This window comes from Culex pipiens, chromosome 2 (genome assembly GCF_016801865.2).
Source record: "Culex pipiens pallens isolate TS chromosome 2, TS_CPP_V2, whole genome shotgun sequence".
In the NCBI taxonomy this organism is placed as follows: Eukaryota; Metazoa; Arthropoda; class Insecta; order Diptera; family Culicidae; genus Culex; species Culex pipiens.
This window is the reverse complement of record NC_068938.1, coordinates 38,028,347-38,049,756: the sequence shown is the minus strand read 5'-3', so window position 1 is coordinate 38,049,756 and position 21,410 is coordinate 38,028,347. Positions and strand designations below refer to the sequence as shown.

General features: G+C 37.3%; 1 protein-coding gene across 5 annotated transcripts in view; it reads left to right on the top strand.

Moving 5' to 3' along the window:
• Positions 1-21,410, top strand: part of LOC120412801 (probable G-protein coupled receptor 158) — a 115,710-nt gene that overhangs the window by 77,440 nt on the left and 16,860 nt on the right. For 3 of the 5 annotated variants that reach the window (XM_039573391.2, XM_039573392.2, XM_039573396.2), the window contains 4 exons: positions 7,906-8,322; positions 8,450-8,644; positions 19,995-20,179; positions 20,265-20,376. In XM_039573391.2, coding sequence (XP_039429325.1) covers positions 7,906-8,322; positions 8,450-8,644; positions 19,995-20,179; positions 20,265-20,376 — 909 coding nt within the window. The remainder of the gene's footprint in view (positions 1-7,905; positions 8,323-8,449; positions 8,645-19,994; positions 20,180-20,264; positions 20,377-21,410) is intronic. The other 2 variants (XM_039573393.2, XM_039573394.2) reach the window with 1 other exon arrangement.

Genomic DNA, 21,410 nt, shown 5'->3' with positions numbered 1-21,410 from the left:
TTCACCGATTTTTTTTCTGTTTTTATTGAATATCACAGGATTGAATACGAATTTTGGGGATCTGTGCATTATGATCTACTCAAAATACCATTTTTAATTCAATTTGGCTTAAAATGCACATGCGACAACATAGCGTTAGCGAAGATTTGATATGTATATATTTTACTGAGTAATTTTTTTATAAAAATGGAATTTCAGATATTTTAATACTAAAAATCAGGGCAAAATTTAAAGTAAATAAATTGAAATATTTATGAAAAAATTAGGAATATAATAAAAATTAAAAAAAACTATTGAAACAGTCAAATTATGTAGATTGGAATTTAAAATCAAATAACCTAAATTAAATTTTCTCCGTACAGGCGATTTTTCCAATTAGCAGCAGATACAGGGCAAACCAGGGCCAGGGCCTCGTGGCGCGGTGGTTAGCGGATTCGGCTGCCGATCCCCAAGTTGCTATGGGGCGCGGTTTCGATTCCTCCTGGCCTTCTATCGGATGGGGAAGTAAAACGTCGGTCCATTTGCGTAAAAGAGGTTTTGGGTGACTCACCACACATAACCTTCGGACGCCTAGAAATGAGCAGAAACTTGCAACAGAGGCTACAAAAGACCCGGGGGTCGTTAAAGTGGATTGCTTTGCTTTTTTTTGCTTTTTTACACGGCAAACCAATCCAATAAATAGTGCTCCGATTTGGGTCAACAATTATTTTGGGGATTTTTGACTGAAATAAATGCTTTTATTTTGTTTGACGTTTAGGGTGGTTCTAGCCAATTCAGAGTGATGCAAAAAAAGTGTTTTTGGCCATTTTTGCAACAAAAAAATGTTAGTGAAAGTTTATCAATTAGACATTTTTAAGTAGGGGAATTATACCCATTTTAATCAGTCTAAGCCGTTCGACCAATTCTCATCACTTTTGCATTTTTCCGCTATTAGATCAACATTTTCAGATACATCAAAAGGAGAGTTGCTTGCTTACTTTTATTTGAACTATTTATTACCTTGGAACAGTCAAAAACATCTCATGAAAGCTGTAATTCATGATCAAAGTGCTGATAGGCCGATAATAGAAATAGGCTGAGAAAGGGTATATTTCCCCTATTTTGTGAATCAACAGTAAAAAGTGAATTTTCAATATTTTAATAAAATTGGCACAAACTAATTGAGAATGTGGAATCGAAATCCATGAGTGAACAAATCTAGAGATTTTTTTAAAGGTCCTATAAACATATGAAACACAATAGCTTATAAGACCTTTTTAAAAAAAACTCTTGAAATACAAGGATTCAGTTTGAATCTCTGCATAGCAATCAGATTAAATCCAATTTGAACTAACAAAAAACTGTAGAACCATATCGATATCGCCATCATCGATCAGTTGGATTGGAATCTGTGAGATATTCTCTGGGCTGATACGATGCCAAGGCATTTTGTTTATTTGAATTTGCGACGTCTCTTTCCAATAAACGGCAAAGGCCCCCAAATTCCGTTTCCATCCTCGGCCAACGAAGGATTCTGTTGACATTTGGTTATTTCCAAGTGTGCTGGAATCTTCACCAAGGATCGAAAAGGCAGAGACAAAGTCGATGGGAATGGGTGAGGAGGGGGGATGGGGTGGGATTATCAGCCCGATTCGAAACGTTTTGGGACGGAGATGGCTTGGCTGGATTTTGGTCGGAAACATGGGGTTTAGTGATCGAAAACGGGCGAACATCGGTGTGACAGCGCCAGTGTGACATGCTGCAGAAGGCAAGCTCTTAAGCGGCTTTTGCTGGTTGATGTCTGATGCTGAAAGCGCCGCCGAGTAGTACTGATGTGCATAAAATATTTACCACGTCTAATGGAATACGCTTTAGCAACAGAGCATACTTGTTGTGTGAGGCAAGTTGCCTAACTTGTAGGCGAAATCACCACGCGTCGCTTTGACCTCTCCGTCGAAAATTTCCTCTCCGGAGTATACTGCTGACGATGAATATTTGAGAATGGAAAAATTAAAACAGTAATTGCCGTAATTAATTATTCAAAGCTCTCAATTATCGCATAGCGTCAGCCATTTGACTTTTTGGCCGTGTCAGAGAGGGGGAAAGAAGTCCCACGGGGATGCTTAATGAGACAGCAATTTCGAAGTCAAATTTTCTTTGCTGTTCCGACAACAATCGTTGGCTCAAAATTAAGGTTGACGTGTGACACGACAGCAGCACATGTTACTGTTAGAATGTCACTATTACTATCCGAATTGGCAAGCTATTGTTGCAAAGTTCATCACACATCCGGTGAAGTTGCTGGCTATCAATAAATATCACATCTCCCGAAGGGAGGAAAAATCATTTTCCATCACAGTAAAAGCGTCGACTTGGAATCCTCTCCATTTCCCATGGGGGAAACGATAAAGCTCGGCAAGCTGGTTGTCCTATCCCAACCAACTCCCAGGACTTCAGCAAGGGAAGCTCAGAACACAGCAGCTCCTGATCCTGGACACAATCCGATTTAACTCATTTATTGAATTTTCCACATCGCTTCAGCTTCCGGGCGGAACCGGTGGCACATTGTACAAGTACACAAAATCCATAGTTACATTCACATCCCTTCCCACTCACATGTTGCTCGGGCAGTAACATGATTCAATTTATTAAACTACACTTACCACACCATCCCTGACCGGGGTGATGTCCAGAACAACAGAAGTGCATTTATTCGGAAAATGTTGGGCGGATTTATCCCTTTTTTGCCGGGCGGGGTGTCACGGGATGATGATGATGCGAACAAAGGGTCCGCTTTTTGGAAACGGATTTGGAATGTTTTTCCCATTCGATGATGCATGAACAAATTACATCGATGCACTATTTATCCAGCTTATTGAAATCTGGTAATAAATCTGCATTTTATTAGATTTACCTGTTTCAAAAAAATAGATTCTCTTGATATTAGTTAAAATCTATTTCAAATTATTCTTAAATATGTCTTATTCTATTGGTCGCATTCGCATGGGGATGGTGAACTCAGTGGGATGCAGACTGGATTTCGTCATGTGTATGTGATGATTATATTGTTGTTCACATATTCTTAATCAGATTTAAAGTGTTTTACGAAACTATTCAAGTTTAGGTGACAAAATGAGCATGAGCATGAGCATGAGCATGAGAGACCACCCATGGTTGTCCTTCTCCGTTGCTGAACAGGACCGTAATATCCTATCAATACAACCGACCATACGCTTGAACGATCTAATGGTGTTTCCCTTATCAACAGCATGTATGAATGCGCTGAAAAGATAAAACATCAAGATCATTAAAACTAGATCTGGAGCAAATAGGTAACAGTCGTTGGCCACCAACGGCGCCCGCCATGTCAGTTTGTAGATCTCGGGGGATTGGGACGGGAATGTTAGTTAGCACAGGTTGCTACAAAGGGTGGGTTCTATACGATATCCACACCCCCACGTGTGCCGGAAAACTACTTCTACTTGGGATATTGTTAGTGGGTAAGGGTAATGGCCAGGATTCAACATAGAGGATGATGATGCGACCCAATAATCAATAAATTTTGTTTAATGGTGTGATGTATTATGCATTCTCAAGGCAAACAGTCGGAGTATGCGGATGAGACTATTCCCGGTTATTTGGTGTTGAGTTTAGCATAAATGATTCAATCTTAGACAGCCGGCTGTGGAAAGATAAAACCAACTAAAATGCGAAAACGCGAAACCGCCCGGACCGAAATACACACACAATCGGGGGGACAACAAAGACGGCAACGGCATCGAAAATCCTGCGAGATGACCGCGACGCGCACCGTTCAAATTCTCCAAAGCAACTGTCAACATCGCGAAATCGTCCGGGTCGAAATACTCACACAATCGGGAGGGACAACAAAGACGGAAACGGCAACGAAAATCCGGCGTGTTGACCGCGACGCACACCGTTCAAATTCTCCAAAGCAACTGTCAACATCGCGAAATCGTCCGGGTCGAAATACACACACAATCGGGAGGGACAACAAAGACGGAAACGGCAACGAAAATCCGGCGTGTTGACCGCGACGCACACCGTTCAAATTCTCCAAAGCAACTGTCAACATCGCGAAATCGTCCGGGTCGAAATACACACACAATCGGGAGGGACAACAAAGACGGAAACGGCAACGAAAATCCGGCGTGTTGACCGCGACGCACACCGTTCAAATTCTCCAAAGCAACTGTCAACATCGCGAAATCGTCCGGGTCGAAATACTCACACAATCGGGAGGGAAACAAAGACGGAAACGGCAACGAAAATCCTGCGAGATGACCGCGACGCACACCGTTCAAATTCTCCAAAGCAACTGTCAACATCGCGAAATCGTCCGGGTCGAAATACTCACACAATCGGGAGGGAAACAAAGACGGAAACGGCAACGAAAATCCGGCGTGTTGACCGCGACGCACACCGTTCAAATTCTCCAAAGCAACTGTCAACATCGCGGAATCGTCCGGGTCGAAATACACACACAATCGGGGGGGGGGACAACAAAGACGGAAACGGCAACGAAAATCCTGCGAGATGACCGCGACGCGCACCGTTCAAATTCTCCAAAGCAACTGTCAGCATCGCGAAATCGTCCGGGTCGAAATACACACACAATCGGGAGGGACAACAAAGACGGAAACGGCAACGAAAATCCGGCGTGTTGACCGCGACGCACACCGTTCAAATTCTCCAAAGCAACTGTCCTATTCAAGTTTAGGTGACAAAATGGTTGAATTATATCAGCTTATTCACTCTATTCTAACCCCAACCAGGTTTTATGGAATTGGCTTTTGGAGAAATTTTAAGGACAATTCGAAAACATTTTTTAAGTAACTCGTTATCATTACAATGCAATCAATCAACATTACTTGTACTGTGTGACAAGCTAGCATATAATTAATGCAAATTCACTTTCCAATTCCATCCATTCTTTGACAAACCACGCCATACCTGGTAATCCAAGCCAAAACAATAGCAATATAATTTATTGCTTTGATGTTTCTGTAGACTTCAAGATGATGACGCATTCCAGCACGATCTTTCAACTTTTCGGGGGCGAAACTGAACCCACACAGGAATTCGTTAAATATTCATACCAAGGGTCACCCCGTAATCGCTCAAGTATGCCACCACCGCCCCCTTTGAGAAATACTTCTGTGTGGTCACTTTGGGGATGACAAGTTTGCTCCGTTTGATGTGGTCGAAAATTTGCAACTTTATCCGCATTTGAAGAAGTGTTCGCTGGAAATATTCCATTCACTATGAATAGATGCTCAACGAGACCATAAATCATTCCGAATGCGGTGTATTCGTTCGAAGAAATGAAGTTCACTATCTGGCGAAGCCATGAATCAACGCCAACAACGAGTTGGGATCGTTACCCCTTTCGAATATATATTTTAATCGACGGATTTTTTCCGAGAAGCTATCTCCTCTTCATTCTTTCTGAGCTTTGTCATCCCTATTGGAATGTCTATTTATATTTATGCATCTTCTACAAGAAGTAGGAATCCATAAATGTTGAAGCCAAATCATCAAGAAAAACATCAATTTAAAAATAAAAAAAGTCCGCAACATTTAAATTATTGTAAATCGTCAAACCCCCCTTCATTATCGTTCATGTGATTGCCCGTCCTGTCTTCTTGTTGTTTATCCTGAGACAACATCTCAAATTTCTCTCAGTATTTTCCGAAAACTCGCAAAAGGAACCCCAGCGACGACAAGTCGCGATTATTTATTCTGTTCGTTTCCAACTCTTTTCCAGCTCACTTGTTTTCGCCAATTCCGGCGAATTCTTCGAGGTTTTCTGTGTTATCTGGCCGTGTTGACACTGGCAACGAATCGGTTCGCTCGTTTTTTTTCTTATTTTATATTGCCTCCATGTGGCCTCCTTAATCAGGCCGAGGAAGCCGGGGAAAAGCGCCAGTTGGGGTTTTTTTCCTTGGGATTTCTTTGAAGCCCAAACGAGACCGGGGACGATGGTTATCAACGAGCAGCGAGAAATGAGTCTCCCACTAGACTTGAAAATGGAGCAACCTGCAGGCAGAGCTAGACACTTGGGCGCAGATGGGTACCACACAGGTGCACAAGCGCTTTTGATCTTGGGGCAGTTTTTTGGGAAAATTTGAAGATGTTTTTGGTAAAATTTCATATATTACTACAAACCACCTTTTCAAAAATAAAAATCTAGCCATAACAATATTTTTTTAGGCGCCTCTCGACATTTTTGGAGTTGATATCGCTTCATTTTCGTCGAGGTTGATAGATGAGCACTAGACTGGCTCGTCGTTAAATGGAAAATTTCAAAAATGATCAAATCAAACCAGAACAAACTTTTTGTATTGCCTTTCGAACCTAAAAAAAAAACCAAAAATATGGGGGCGATTAGTTGTGTCCACACTTTGCGCGTTGCATTTCAATTTTGTATGGGATAGTATATGGAAAAACCTTTTTTTACATTTTAATTTTTATAATTTTTATTTTCCAATAAATTTATCAAACCAACACAATAGTGTTAAAATTGAGAAAATTTTCTATAACCCCAAGAACGTATTGTGCTATCTTGCTCCTGTCAAAAGAAACAGCGTCCTCAAAACTGATCTAAAACATGTTTTTTTTCAATTCCGTCGTGAAACTTTTTACTTTTTCTGTCATTCTTAAACGACGAAACAGCCTACTTTTCTGTGATACAAAAAAAATAACAGAATCGAATAGTAACCCTTTTCAAAACAAATGCTGAAAAGTTCTACTTTTAAGCACTGAAATGTATGCTGAAAATTTGAACTTTTCAGCACATTTTGGAAAAGTTATACCTTTAAACATTTTTTTATTTAAACGATTCATTGACTCAATGCGTGGACATTTGTCCCATAATTCTGTGCAAATGGTATTTTTCGGAATTGCAAAAAAAAAACGTTGTATGGACCTCGTTGCAAAATTTGATTTTTTCATCACTCGCCGTATTTATCCAACTCGGTGAACCTCGTTGGATAAATTTACGACTCGTGCTGAAAAATCCTCTTTTTGCAACTTGTTGCATAAACTACTATTTTGCTCGGAAATCACGTAAGTGTAAAAGGTTTTTCCATACTATTTGTAATCCAATCGCTCCCAAATATTGGAGCCCAAAAGCAACCGAAAAAAACATGTTCTAAAAAATAGACCATCTTGAGACATCTTAATGAGCTCTTAAAACGACAGAGTTGAATTTCAGTGAATTTTCTGCCAATAAATAAAATGGTAAATTTCGATTGTAAGTGCTATGGAATCAACTTAAGCTACCATGTTGCTCTGAGTGGGTAAAAAATGGTTGCTTGAGATGATTTCGTACCATTTATATCAAAAATATACTACCGTAAACTGGGGTCAATCGGGACACATGGGGCGAATTGGAACAGCAGTTTTAACCATGTTGGATCACAATATTTTGATTTTTCTGATTGGTTTCGGTTAGAACAGACTCAGACCAACAAAATGTGTACATCCATTTCCAAATTTAAAAGCTTTAAGTGCTCTAAAAACTGCTGTCCCTATTCAGACTGAAGTCCCAATTCACCGCAGATTACGGTATTCTATTTAATGGCTGGAAATTCACTCAAATTCAATTGTGTAGATTGAAGCGTGTTCATGAAGTTCAAATCTAAATTGATGAAACTGAAGCGTTTACTGATGATAAAAAGTTGTGAAAACAATCATGCCTCGAGTTCAGTTAAAATTGCTCTTTATGAATTGGTTCGAAACTTGCATGAATAGCTGTGCTGTTCTTACCGCACAGATAACAACAACATCCTCTACTGTAGAGCACAAAATTATATTATGCTGCATAACTGCCGGAAATCATATGCAAACTAGTGTGCAAAACACCGCACTCAATGCTTCCTCCATCCTCCGCTTTTCCCCCAGGTTGCCCTGCACTTCCTGCAAGCGTCCACGTTGCGGTGCCTGCTCGAACCGTGGTGCCGCGAGCTGGGCTTCATCATCTGCTACGGTGCAATCGTGCTCAAACTTTACCGCCACCTGGTGGAATTCCGCACCAGGAAAGCTCATCGATGGGTTGTGAGAGATTTAGATTTGCTGCGCTACCTGTGCGCGATGATCGTCGCGGTGCTGTGCTACCTGGCCGCCTTCACCGCCACCAGCATGGACTTCCTGCGGTACAGCGAGCTGGTGTGGAAGGTGGAGAACACCGACGACCAGGTCACGTCCAACATGTGCCGGCCGCTCAAGTGGGACTACGTGACGGAGGCCGGCGAGCTGCTTATCCTGGGCTTCGGCCTGCAGCTGGCCATCGCCAGCCGGAACGCGAACACGCAGTTTAGGGTGAGGATAGGGATAGTTGTTTTGGGATAAATTGTCCAACAGTGGACCCCTCCAATTACAAGGTCCACTTATGGCCGGTATACCATAGCTTGTGAAAGGTGCTGATATCTTCATCAACTCTTTACAGGAACGACAATTCCTCGTCGCATCGATACTGATCGAATTCCTCGTCTCGTCCACGTTCTACATCCTGCGGTTCTGGTACCTGGAGGAGTTCAACCCCTCCACCCTCTTCCTGGCCCTGTTCGTGCGCTCACAGCTGACCAACACCATCACCCTTGGACTGATATTCCTGCCAAAGCTCTGGTACCAGCACAAACAGGTAAATTGGAAATCGCAACCAAAAACCGCAGAATCGTTACCTGCTCCAGTCCTTAACCAGTTCCAACCCCATCCCACCCCGAAGTCCGTCCCCGACAATCCTGTCCCCACGTGTGCCCGTGTGAACACGTGCATCATCAAATCACTAAAACAGGACCAATCAACCACGAACGAGAAACCCAGTCACCATACCACCAATAAACACCCACTCAATCATCCCAAGCCACACTCTAAACCACTGCCCACCCACAAACACACTTACGCACTCTCACACACACAAATCGTCGCCAATCGTCAACCAAAGCCAAGGGAACAAACCTCTGCGAAAGCTGCCGCTCATGCTGCTTGTGCCTGCGTTCATTCATCTTATGTTGGTTCTTCTCGGTAGCATATAACATTATACAGCCCAGGCCAGTCATCCTCAAGCCCAAACAAACATAAAGCACACGGTTCGCATATTTGTTGCGCAAATGTCATGTTTTCTGTTTCGGTGTCCGTTGCTTGTTCTGAGGCTCACCCCACCACCCACAGCATTTCCACTTTCATGAGTTTCGTTTGTTGTATGTTTCGATGTATGCTTGTTGTTCATTGTGCCCATTCATGTAGTGTTGGATTATTTCCTCTAAATCTTGGCTATTTTTTGTTTGCAGATGAACATGGGTAATTCTCCGCCAACTCACACAGCAGTTGCCCCGACCCCTCTTCGATTTGCGTGAAACTTTGTCCTATGGGGTAACTTTTGTCCCTGATCATGAATCCGAGGTCCGTTTTTTGATATCTTGTGACGGAGGGGCGGTACGACCCCTTCCATTTTTGAACATGCGAAAAAAGAGGTGTTTTTCAATAATTTGCAGCCTGAAACGGTGATGAGATAGAAATTTGGTGTCAAAGGGACTTTTATGTAAAATTAGACGCCCGATTTGATGGCGTACTCAGAATTCCGAAAAAACGTATTTTTCATCGAAAAAAACACTAAAAAAGTTTTAAAAATTCTCCCATTTTCCGTTACTCGACTGTAAAAAATTTTGGAGCATGTTATTTTATGGGAAATTTAATGTACTTTTCGAATCAATGACCCCAGAAGGGTAATTTTTTCATTTAGAACAAAAATTTTCATTTTAAAATTTCGTGTTTTTTCTAACTTTGCAGGGTTATTTTTTAGAGTGTAACAATGTTCTACAAAGTTGTAGAGCAGACAATTACAAAAATTTTGATATATAGACATAAGGGGTTTGCTTATAAACATCACGAGTTATCGCGATTTTATGAAAAAAAAGTTTTGAAAAAGTTACTTTTTGCGTTTTTCTTCGTTTCGTCGTCCGTGTCTGTCGCGGGTGACTATGAACGGCCATGATCGATGACGACCAACTTTTTCAAAACTTTTTTCGTAAAATCGCGATAACTCGTGAGGTTTTAAGCAATATACCCCTTATGTCTATATATCAAATTTTTTGTAATTGTCTGCTCTACAACTTTGTAGAACATTGTTACACTCTAAAAAATAACCCTGCAAAGTTAGAAAAAACACGAAATTTTAAAATAAAAAATTTTGTTCTAAATGAAAAAAATGACCCTTCTGGGTCAATGTAGATTCGAAAAGTACATTAAATTTCCCATAAAATAACGTGTTCCAAAATTTTTTACAGTCGAGTAACGGAAAATGGGAGGATTTTTAAAACCTTTTTAGTGTTTTTTTTCGATGAAAAATACGTTTTTTCGGAATTCTGAGTACGCCATCAAATCGGGCGTCTAATTTTACATAAAAGTCCCTTTGACACCAAATTTCTATCTCATCACCGTTTCAGGCTGCAAATTATTGAAAAACACCTCTTTTTTCGCATGTTCAAAAATGGAAGGGGTCGTACCGCCCCTCCGTCACGAGATATCAAAAAACGGACCTCGGATTCGTGATCAGGGACAAAAGTTACCCCTTAGGACAAAGTTTCACGCAAATCGAAGAGGGGTCGGGGCAACTTTTCCCGATTTCGTGTGAGTTGGTAGAGAATTACCCACATTAAATCATTTCTCATAAGTTGAAAATTTAGCAATTTTAAGTAACTTTCTTCTGTCTAAACAATCCAATTATTGCAAAACAATTGTGCTGGCGTAAAATGCATTTTAAAATACTTTTCTCATTCATATGATAATACATACCATGGCTCAACAAGATTCAATAAGAAGAAATCATTCCCAATAATTGAAATTTAGATATTAAACTTATATTGTACTGAATTACTTTGACTTACTGATATTAAATTTATGAAAATGTTATGAAGTTAGTATAGAATTCTTTAAAAAATTATCAACATATCTTTAATTTTGCCAATCAATAAAAATTCTCGGGTCTAGGAATTCCTGGGAAATTGCAAAATTCAACTCTCGATTCCCGGGAAATTATAAATCTCGAGAATCGTCTCGCTCTACTGCCTTGTACAAACTTGAACATACGAGAATTTCCCCTAGTTTGCCTACCGAGAACTTACTCTAGCTTGGTTGACCATGAGTCTCCACTCTTTTAAATGTACCAAAACAAAATTATGGAGACGCATGATGTTTGACAGAAAACATCTTATCCGCTCAAACAAATTTTAACCATTTCATACTTTTAAATTCTACTTAAAATCAATTAAATTTTCACCCGGATATCAATTCACCGAAATCCAACCTAAAAGACACCGTGGCTGTCGTTGCTCTGTCACTCTGACTCTAATTGTCACGGATTATTTCGGTAAATTACGCCACCACACCCTCCCAGTAAGGATTTAGCTTTAGCTTTAGCGCACACAAAGCAGGCTGCTGGCTTTCCAATGGATCGCTCCGATAGGGGGAATGCGTTGACATTTTGGTGTCGCAGCATTGACAGTTGATGGACGGTGGAAATTATTGGTTGGTTTAAAATGGAAATGATATCTTTGTTGGTGACACTTTTGACTTTTGGATGTGATCGTACAGATTTTTCTCGCTGAATCCGACGGAGCAGTTTTAATTGTTGATTGACTGAATTGATTTTCGAAAAAGTCGTACAATAAATCAAAAAATAAATACGTTACAGAACTAATCACTACACAGTATGATCGCGTTTAGAAGTCTAAAATTCCAGGAGTTGTTTGTGCACGATCCAAATATCTGGAGTTTTTTTTTGAAAAGGTCCAATAAACCAAATTTTGAATTTTTGCTTTTTGGGTGTTTTTTAACACCCCTGACTCAAGGCGGTTTCAAAAACACCCAAAAAGCAAAAACTGGAAATTTGGTTTATTGGACCTTTTCAAAAAAAACTCCAGATATGAGAACTTTTTCAGAGAAAAGATAGGCAAACCAATCCTTTTTTGGTCACTTATTGTTTAAACTTCGACAAGTTACAGCAGTTTAGAAATTTTACTCGTTTTGCCTCACTTGCTTGTGGACTCTTAATTTAATCCAAAAATATAAAATAAAGCAACCTCTCAACATATAAGTTTAGCGATCTTTTTTAAAAAAATTCTAACCAAGCTTTCTTTAAAAAAAGATGAAAAAAAAACTATTTGTGAAAAAAAAACTCTATTTCAATGGAATAAACACTCCAACAACTACACCTTTTTATTCTTCGAAATAAAAAAGAGGTACTGAAAACCCACCATCATTACACAAAAAAATGCACTTTGAAGTGCATAACCAGTTCCACGCTTCAGAATTACATTTCTCACACCTCGACGATGCAAAGCTTGAGATGTAGCACGGAAAACAGCAATCACGTTATGCAGCCGCAGATGCTCACGTTTCCCACTGCAGCAAAATAACTGTAGAACGTTTATTTTATTTATTATGTTTTTTTAAGTAATATTTTAAATTACTTTCAGTATTAATTACAAAACTATACCTTATTTAAAATCTTATCAGATTTAACAAGCTTGTTAAAAAAAACTAAAGACTTTTTTAACTGTGTAGGTATTATGCTTTTTACCTCGTGTTCTAGATTTGCCAGGTGGTGAAACCATTGCACTATTAAATTACGCTCTCACAGAGCGAAAGGCACACTCCACTTTACATCTTAACTAACTTTTGCCACTCCGGAGAGAGGGGACCGTTTCAAAAGTTTTCATCACAATCTTTGAAGACAGAGGCGCCAGGAAGTGTGCATAAGTTGTAATCCGTTCTACACCATCAAGACAGTCACTAATGAATGCATTCGCAACCATAATTTAAACATCCAGCTTTGTGAGCTTTTCGTTTCTTAGCAGAACATGCGCTTTACAACTAACACACACTAAAATTACATATTCAGGAAAGGATAGCATGACTTCCCGGTTGGTATTAAGTAGAAGTTATACTTCCGTAGCACACGCTTCCAACGCTTAGCAATTCATAGCACCTCGAAAGTTCCAATTTAACTAGCCCACACATTCCGTACCAAGAGTCACACCTTCCAAACACTTCAAACACAAAAACTCATTTCCACCACCCTCTACCACCCAGAAAAGTAATTCCACAAACTCAAAGTCAATACACGCGCGGCAAAACTTTTGCTCAAACATCGACGACCCCCCACCCACGACACAACCTATACCGTGCCAAATCAAATAGATTAATAGATTAGTTCTCGATGAGAGAGAGAGAGTGTGTGTGTGGGAAGCAACAATCAGGGCCAAATTTAGAACCCAGTGCCCTTCGCAGTTAATTGAAGAGCCCGTACTTCCGAGAACACCTGAAACGTGATTTTCAAGCTAATTCCTGTTGGCAGTTCGCACGGAATAAACCTCACCTAATTTCGATCGATCGTGCTTCCGTTTTGTACTTTTGGGTGGGTCGAAGGACCTTTTTTCTACTGCTGCCTTTTGCAGGTGGTTTTATGGATTTTGGACGTGATTTTTATTACGTCGAGGATTGTCTATTTTCGACTAATTTTATAAATTCATTTTTGCCTTCGCGCTAGAGAAAGGCTTTCGAAAAATGAACATAATAAGAACCTCTAGACCCACCTTCATTTTTACTATTTTTGCAAATCCTCGAAAAGAATGTAAACAAAATTGGTTTTAGGATGAAACCCCAAATTAAACATTTCTGACCGACTCCGTGGCTTAATGGTAACGGCTTCTGCCTCACAAGCAGAAGGTTCAGGGATCAAATCCCGGTCGGTACCTTTGAAATTTGGAATCAGGAATCTGAACTTTGAATATGAACAAAAACGAAAATGAATCAGGTGGGATTCGAACTCACACCTTTGGATTGGTGGTCTGGGACGCTAAGCAGTCAGCCATCAGCAGGTTTACACTGTAGCAGTGAATTGATCCGTAGTGTTGAAACATGTTATCTTCTCATATTAAATACGCGCTGATCTCTGATTTGCCTGAGGGGATTGGAAGTCTAAATATAGATCGAGTTTCCTTCAGATGCTTGCTTCTATGTTTAGGCGGGGCCGAACAATGCCCAGCGACCTCGGAATTGGACCGACCGCAAGGAGCTCTGTCATTCTGAAACGGGTCGTTGGAAGCAGCGCGAGGGCTATTACCACCTAATACCCGGGACTGAGATAAGCTGTATCAGCATTCGGCATATACAAAGTCTGATACAAACTATACTTTCCCATAATTTCGCTACCGGTTAGCGGGTATTGGATTGGACCACACACACAAACCCCAAATTAAACATTTCTAATGATCCAAATATATTGAATATCCAACAACCCTATAGAAAGTTATATGCACCTAGGAGTAACCCGGCTAAAAACGGGAATTATATGGTACTTTTTTACTCGACCTTCTCCGATGCCAATGAAACTTTGTGGACAAGTTATCATAGGCTTTTATATGCCATTTTTTGTAGAAAATACTCTGAAGAAAACATGCCACTTTTATGACATTTTTTAAATTTTTAAGTTCAAAGGACAAACTTTATGGTGATGTCACAATTTTTCTGTTCGTTAAAAATTTGTGTGAAAATAGCGTAAGATGTTGCAAAAGCCACACAAAAATGCAGGATGGTAGGTTTCTCCTAATAACATATAAAAATCATTTATTAAAATAGTTTTTTTTAAGTGGTTCAAACGTCAAAGTTTTCAAAAACCGATAGCGGGAATTAATTCTCTAGATAATTTTACGTAAAAGTCTCCATATTGGCCATTGTCCTAAGTCCAGGTTTTAAAAATAAAAAAGTGGAAAATAGTAGCTTTACAGCAATATTTCAATTATGAAAAACAAAAATATTCAAATAACATGCGCCCTTCTCAAATGTCATTCTCGAGTGCAACTTGCTCCAAAAACACAAAAATCGTTAGGGGAAAGTGGGGCAAGTGTAACAAGCTAAGGAAATGCTCGTTATAACCCATCAAATACTTTAAAAATCTGTCGGATCTTTTAATAATCATCTTATTCCAGGTCTTGACTAAGACTTTGATAGTATGAGTTTTTTTAAAAATCCAGTTTTTTAATGTAAAAAATTGATTTGAAAAATTTTGATTTTCCGTACGTTCTACTCAACTAGTGGGGCAAGATGAACAACCCGTTGGGGCAAGAGGAACAATACATGAAAGAACATGTTAATCTGCTAACAATTGAACTGTTATCACTTAGATACATCAGATTAGAATGTATTTGAAACGTTTCTTTCATTTGTAAATTAAAATATAATATTTTGCTAAAAATTAGATCGTTTTCACGAAAAAAATTATTGCTTTGATGAAAAAAAGGAAATTTTCATAATATCACTATATTTTGCAATGGACAATTTTTTTACAATTGTTTATCAGTTTTTAAGTACTTTTATGCATTTATTTCTCAATAAAATATGTTGTTGCAGTGATTCGTATTTTTTCCATACTAAAAATCCATATGGTACACTTGCCCCACCTGAACAAGATTTTTTAAAAGCTCTCAAAAAAATAACCAGAAGTTAAATCATACTTTATAATAGGTGCCAGTCATTAGTAGGGACACTACTGATCTAGGAAAAATATCAGTTTGATAAAATGAGCCTTAAAACGAACCCTAATCCTTATTTTGTACTTTCCAAATATTATAAGAAAACAAAGGTTTTGAAAAAAACTTCATTAAATCTTATGTCTCGTGGCGTTTACTTCGTTTTGGTAGTTATATGTTAGTAGAATCAGTTGATTGCAATGCTAGCAACAATTCCTCATACTGGAAATAATCAAAATTGTAAAAATTACGGCCGTACGAGCGATTGTTCCTCTTGCCCCATATGGTCGTCTTGACCCACCTTCTCCTATTCGATTATCCGGAGTGAAATTCTTATGAGGAGTTCAAATAAGCGCGTCTGGATTGTTATGACGGCATTAAACCATGCGTTACATTTGAGCAATTCTCTACGAAATCGGTCTTTTTTCTTCAATTTTAATTTTTGTATTTTTTAATCCGACTGAAACTTTTTTGGTGCCTTCGGTATGCCCAAAGAAGCCATTTTGCATCATTAGTTTGTCCATATAATTTTCCATACAAATTTGGCAGCTGTCCATACAAAAATGATGTATGAAAATTCAAAAATCTGTATCTTTTGAAGGAATTTTTTGATCGATTTGGTGTCTTCGGCAAAGTTGTAGGTATGGATACGGACTACACTGGAAAAAAATAATACACGGTAAAAAAAATTTGGTGATTTTTTTATTTAACTTTTTATCAATAAAACTTGATTTACAAAAAAACACTATTTTTAATTTTTTTTATTTTTTGATATGTTTTAGAGGACATAAAATGCCAACTTTTCAGAAATTTCCAGGTTGTGCAAAAAATCATTGACCGAGTTATGAATTTTTTAATCAATACTTATTTTGTAAAAAAATCGAAATTTTGGTCGTAAAATTTTTCAACTTCATTTTTCGATGTAAAATCAAATTTGCAATCAAAAAGTACTTTAGTGAAATTTTGATAAAGTGCACCGTTTTCAAGTTATAGCCATATTTAAGTGACTTTTTTGAAAATAGTCGCAGTTTTTTATTTTTTAAAATTAGTGCACATGTTTGCCCAGTTTTGAAAAAAATATTTTTGAAAAGCTGAGAAAATTCTCTATATTTTGCTTATTCGGACTTTGTTGATACGACCTTTAGTTGCTGAGATATTGCAATGCAAAGGTTTAAAAACAGGAAAATTGATGTTTTCTAAGTTTCACACAAACAACCCACCATTTTCTATCGTCAATATCTCAGCAACTAATGGTCCGATTTTCAATGTTAATATATGAAACAATTGTGAAATTTTCCGATCTTTTCGAAAAAAATATTTTCAAAATTTTCAAATCAAGACTAACATTTTAAAAGGGCGTAATATTGAATGTTTGGCCTTTTTGAAATGTTAGTCTTGATTTGAAAATTTTGAAAATATTTTTTTCGAAAAGATCGGAAAATTTCACAAATGTTTCATATATTAACATTGAAAATCGGACCATTAGTTGCTAAGATATTGACGATAGAAAATGGTGGGTTGTTTGGGTGAGACTTAGAAATCATCAATTTTCCTGTTTTTAAACCTTTGCATTGCAATATCTCAGCAACTAAAGGTCGTATCAACAAAGTCCGAATAAGCAAAATATAGAGAATTTTCTCAGCTTTTCAAAAATATTTTTTTCAAAACTGGGCAAACATGTGCACTAATTTTAAAAAATGAAAAACTGCGACTATTTTCAAAAAAGTCACTTAAATATGGCTATAACTTGAAAACGGTGCACTTTATCAAAATTTCACTAAAGTACTTTTTGATTGCAAATTTAATTTTACATCGAAAAATGAAGTTGAAAAATTTTTACGACCAAAATTTCGATTTTTTGAAAAAATCAGTATTGATTAAAAAATTCATAACTCGGTCAATGATTTTTTGCACAACCTGGAAATTTCTGAAAAGTTGGCATTTTATGTCCTCTAAAACATATCAAAAAATAAAAAAAATTAAAAATAGTGTTTTTTTGTAAATCAAGTTTTAGTGACAAAAAGTTAAATAAAAAAATCACCAAATTTTTTTTACCGTGTATTATTTTTTTCTAGTGTAGTCCGTATCCATACCTACAACTTTGCCGAAGACACCAAATCGATCAAAAAATTCCTTCAAAAGATACAGATTTTTGAATTTTCATACATCATTTTTGTATGGACAGCTGCCAAATTTGTATGGAAAATTATATGGACAAACTAATGATGCAAAATGGCTTCTTTGGGCATACCGAAGGCACCAAAAAAGTTTCAGTCGGATTAAAAAATACAAAAAAAATCGAATGACCGAAATCCTAGAGAACTGCTCATTTATAGGATTTCGATTTATTTTGCAAATATTATTGAACCGGCAAGACTTTACTCATGATTTATGTTTTTAAAACATGTACTTGGCTGGGTCACACAATGTCCATGTTTTTTAATGCCTTTTTAATAGTTCTTTAAAACATAGCTGAATAGAAAATTTTTATTTAAAAAACCGGGGTGATTTTGATAGTCACTGTGTTTCTAACAAATTTCAGCTTTAAAGAAAGGAATTTGATTTAAATTGATCATTATCAAGATTTCAATGTTTCATTTGAAAAATAACAATCAAATGTTTGTTTGACTAAGTTCAAACTAAGTTTTAATTTTTAACTTTTAATAAAATTTATATTAATTTGAAGTTAAGTTATTAAATGAAAAGTTCCAAGGCTGAACAAATCAAATTCATTTATTTCTTTAAATAAACAATTTTTGTTGCCGCAAAAACTATTTTTTAGTATGATTTATATTGTTTTTAATTTACTTAGAAAATTGTTTTTCTTAAAATGTCTATTAATCTGAAGACAGTTTTGATTTCTGTTTCAGTAACACTTAAAATATTTAACTTAGAAACAATTGTGTCCTAAAATTAAGCTTTGCGTAAAAATGAAAAAAGTAATCACAAATGGTTTTTAATCGTGTTTTATACCGTTGTACACAAAAATTTACAATTGATTTTTTGACTAAGTTTATTAACTTTTAAGTAAAATTTATATTAATTTGAGGTTGAGTAAATAAATAAAAAGTACAAAGTCGGAACAAATCAAATTTATTTATTTCATAAAAAATCTATTTTTGCAGCCACAAATTTTTCAAATTTACTTAGAAAATTGTTCTCCAAAAAATGCCTATTAATCTAAAGATATTTTTGATTCCTGTTTCAATAACACTTACTTGTAACCTATAACTATGTTTAGCTTTTCTTAGTGTAAAATTGTCCAAAAAATCCGATAATGCAATTCGATATCCGATACGAACTCATTTTCACTGTGGAAAACATGACACTCCAGGAGTATCTGGATGACCCTATTCATCAATGTTTTCATAATTATAACAAACTAACTTTTGAAACTTGTCAAAAATGGTTAAAAACTCCTTCTTGAGGTACTTTGAATACTTCTCTACCAAGTTTAGTATGATTCAATGACATCCTTTTTGTATTTAATTCGTATTTTTCATTATGCAAAAACACCTCGGTTTACGGCGTGTTTTTTAACAAACATAAATTAAAAAGGTCCTCAACGTTCTCTAATCAATCATGATTTTTTTCGAACAAATTAATAATTTATATTAGTGCCTTGCAAAAATTACTAAAAATTCCGAGAGAAATTTATTTCCAGGTACTTAAAATTTTGTTATTTTTCATTTTAAAGAATGTTTAGTATTTAGGAGAAAAAAATTATACAGTAACGGAATGGCTGAAATTTGATTTCTTTGGAAATTTAAGATTGCAAGACTACTAAATCATGATAAGTTAGCATACATTTTTCCAATGAATGATTAAAGGCAAAAAAAATGAAATTTTAAAATTGTACATCTTAATCTACACATCATCCACTGTACTGTTTTGAAAAGTTTAATCATTTCACATCGTGTACATGTAAATATTTACGACACCATAGTCAATATCCTTAACTCGAAATTACAGCTAAGCTCAATATGCTCTCAACCTATTTTGACTACCTTTATCAACCCTTTCAGACTATATGTAAACTTTACAAATTTCTTGCAACCTCTTGTTTCTACTTGACTGGATTTACGAAAACAAAACTCTTACATTTCCTCAACTATCCTCTCATACTCATTTGTCTGTGTATGTTCTGTAACTTCCATTTGTGTATGTGTAAGCATCCCTCCTAACTTTCCCTAACATTCCACCCCACCCTGTGTCTATCTCTCTCCGCCCCCTATATGTATGTCCCGCTCTTTCCTTTCCCCCTCTTCTCTCTCTCACTCTCCTTCGGTACCTTTCTCTGTTGATGTTTTTGGGGCTCGCTCTCCCTCTACTCTGTGTTTCCGGCCTTGTTGCGTTCTTGCGCGCAATTTCTTTGGCGTCGCCGCCGCCGTTTGTTGTTTCTTTGTTTTGTTTGTCTGTTTGTTGTTGTGTTTGGTTGCATCAGGTTCAGCTTCCACACAGGTTCGTTCCCTTGCCCATGAAGTGTCCTTCCGCTTACCTGTGGATGCATTCAAGGGGGGCCACGACAGTTCCCACCACGGCGGCGTCCTCGGCACCTACGCCGGCATCTGCGTCGGCGACCCGGAGGTCGGTGACGTGACCATCTCCGAGATGAGCCCGGAGGACATCCGCGCCGAACTGAAAAGGTAATTATTAATTTGGCCGGGCGGGGTTGGGAGGTTGGTTTGAATTTATATATATTTTGTTTTTTTTTTTTTTTTTAATTGACAGACTGTACACTCAACTAGAATATTTAAAGAATAAGACCCTACGACAAGACAATCCTCACATCAGCAAGCGAAGGGGAGGCCGGAAGGTGGCCCACCGGAGATTCTCGCTGCAGGTAAAAAATGAACGGAAATCTTGTTTCTAGTGTAATTATAATGTAGTAATTTGATATTTAATTTTAATTCTTTTTACTCACGTTGTTGATTTTTACTGAAAACAAATGGCTCAGCAAACGATTGCATTATTCTAAAAGCATCTAAATTAAGAAAATAAGGAAATGCAGAATACGTTTCTTAAGATCAATTATTAAAAATGTCAGCCATCGATATTTTTATATGATCAATATTTTGGTATAACGAGATTAAAAATGATTGTGTAAAATTAACTAGTCTCTTGCATTCCTATAACTTTCCCGGAGACAATAAATCGATCAGAAATTATTTTCTAAAGATATATATTTTCGCATATATGTCAAAAGCATTTCTTGATGGGAAACTGCCCAATTTTGTAGCAAATCTCCAAGTACGAATAAATTATACAAAATTGCTTAGTAATTGGAAAGCCCCCTCAAAATTTGCAAATTTATGAAGACCGATTTGTTTGACAACGCTCCAACAGCTAGACCTAATTGATGATCAAGCTCAAACATGTTTTAGCCTCGATGCCCTTTTCAATTTAAATCAAACTGATGTCCAAACGCCGGGCAGGCCTTTTGTTCCAACCAGCTACAATCGGAATAATTAATTTCTACTGACCTGTCCGTTCGTAGTTTTCAACCCCCCACAATCCGCAATTCCAGGTGGTTGGGCAATTCGTAAAACTTAAATTAGCCGTCAACTGCAAACATACGGCTGGAATTACCTACAATTCGCAGTACGAACTGAATAATGCATACGTTTGCTATCGCCAATTCACATACACACACAGAACCGAAGGGTTACCAGAGCGTAATCAATTTCGGCGTTACACATTTGATTTGAGTCGACTATTTTTTTTCCTTTTTTTTATGTACTCAGTCACCCACACACAAATGTTCTACACTTGGTTTTTTTTAATTATATTTAGGTACAGTATAAGTACATACGAATATACATATTTTCGAAAAGCTTACACATCTACATAGAGTTGGTACATTCATCTAGCGTTACA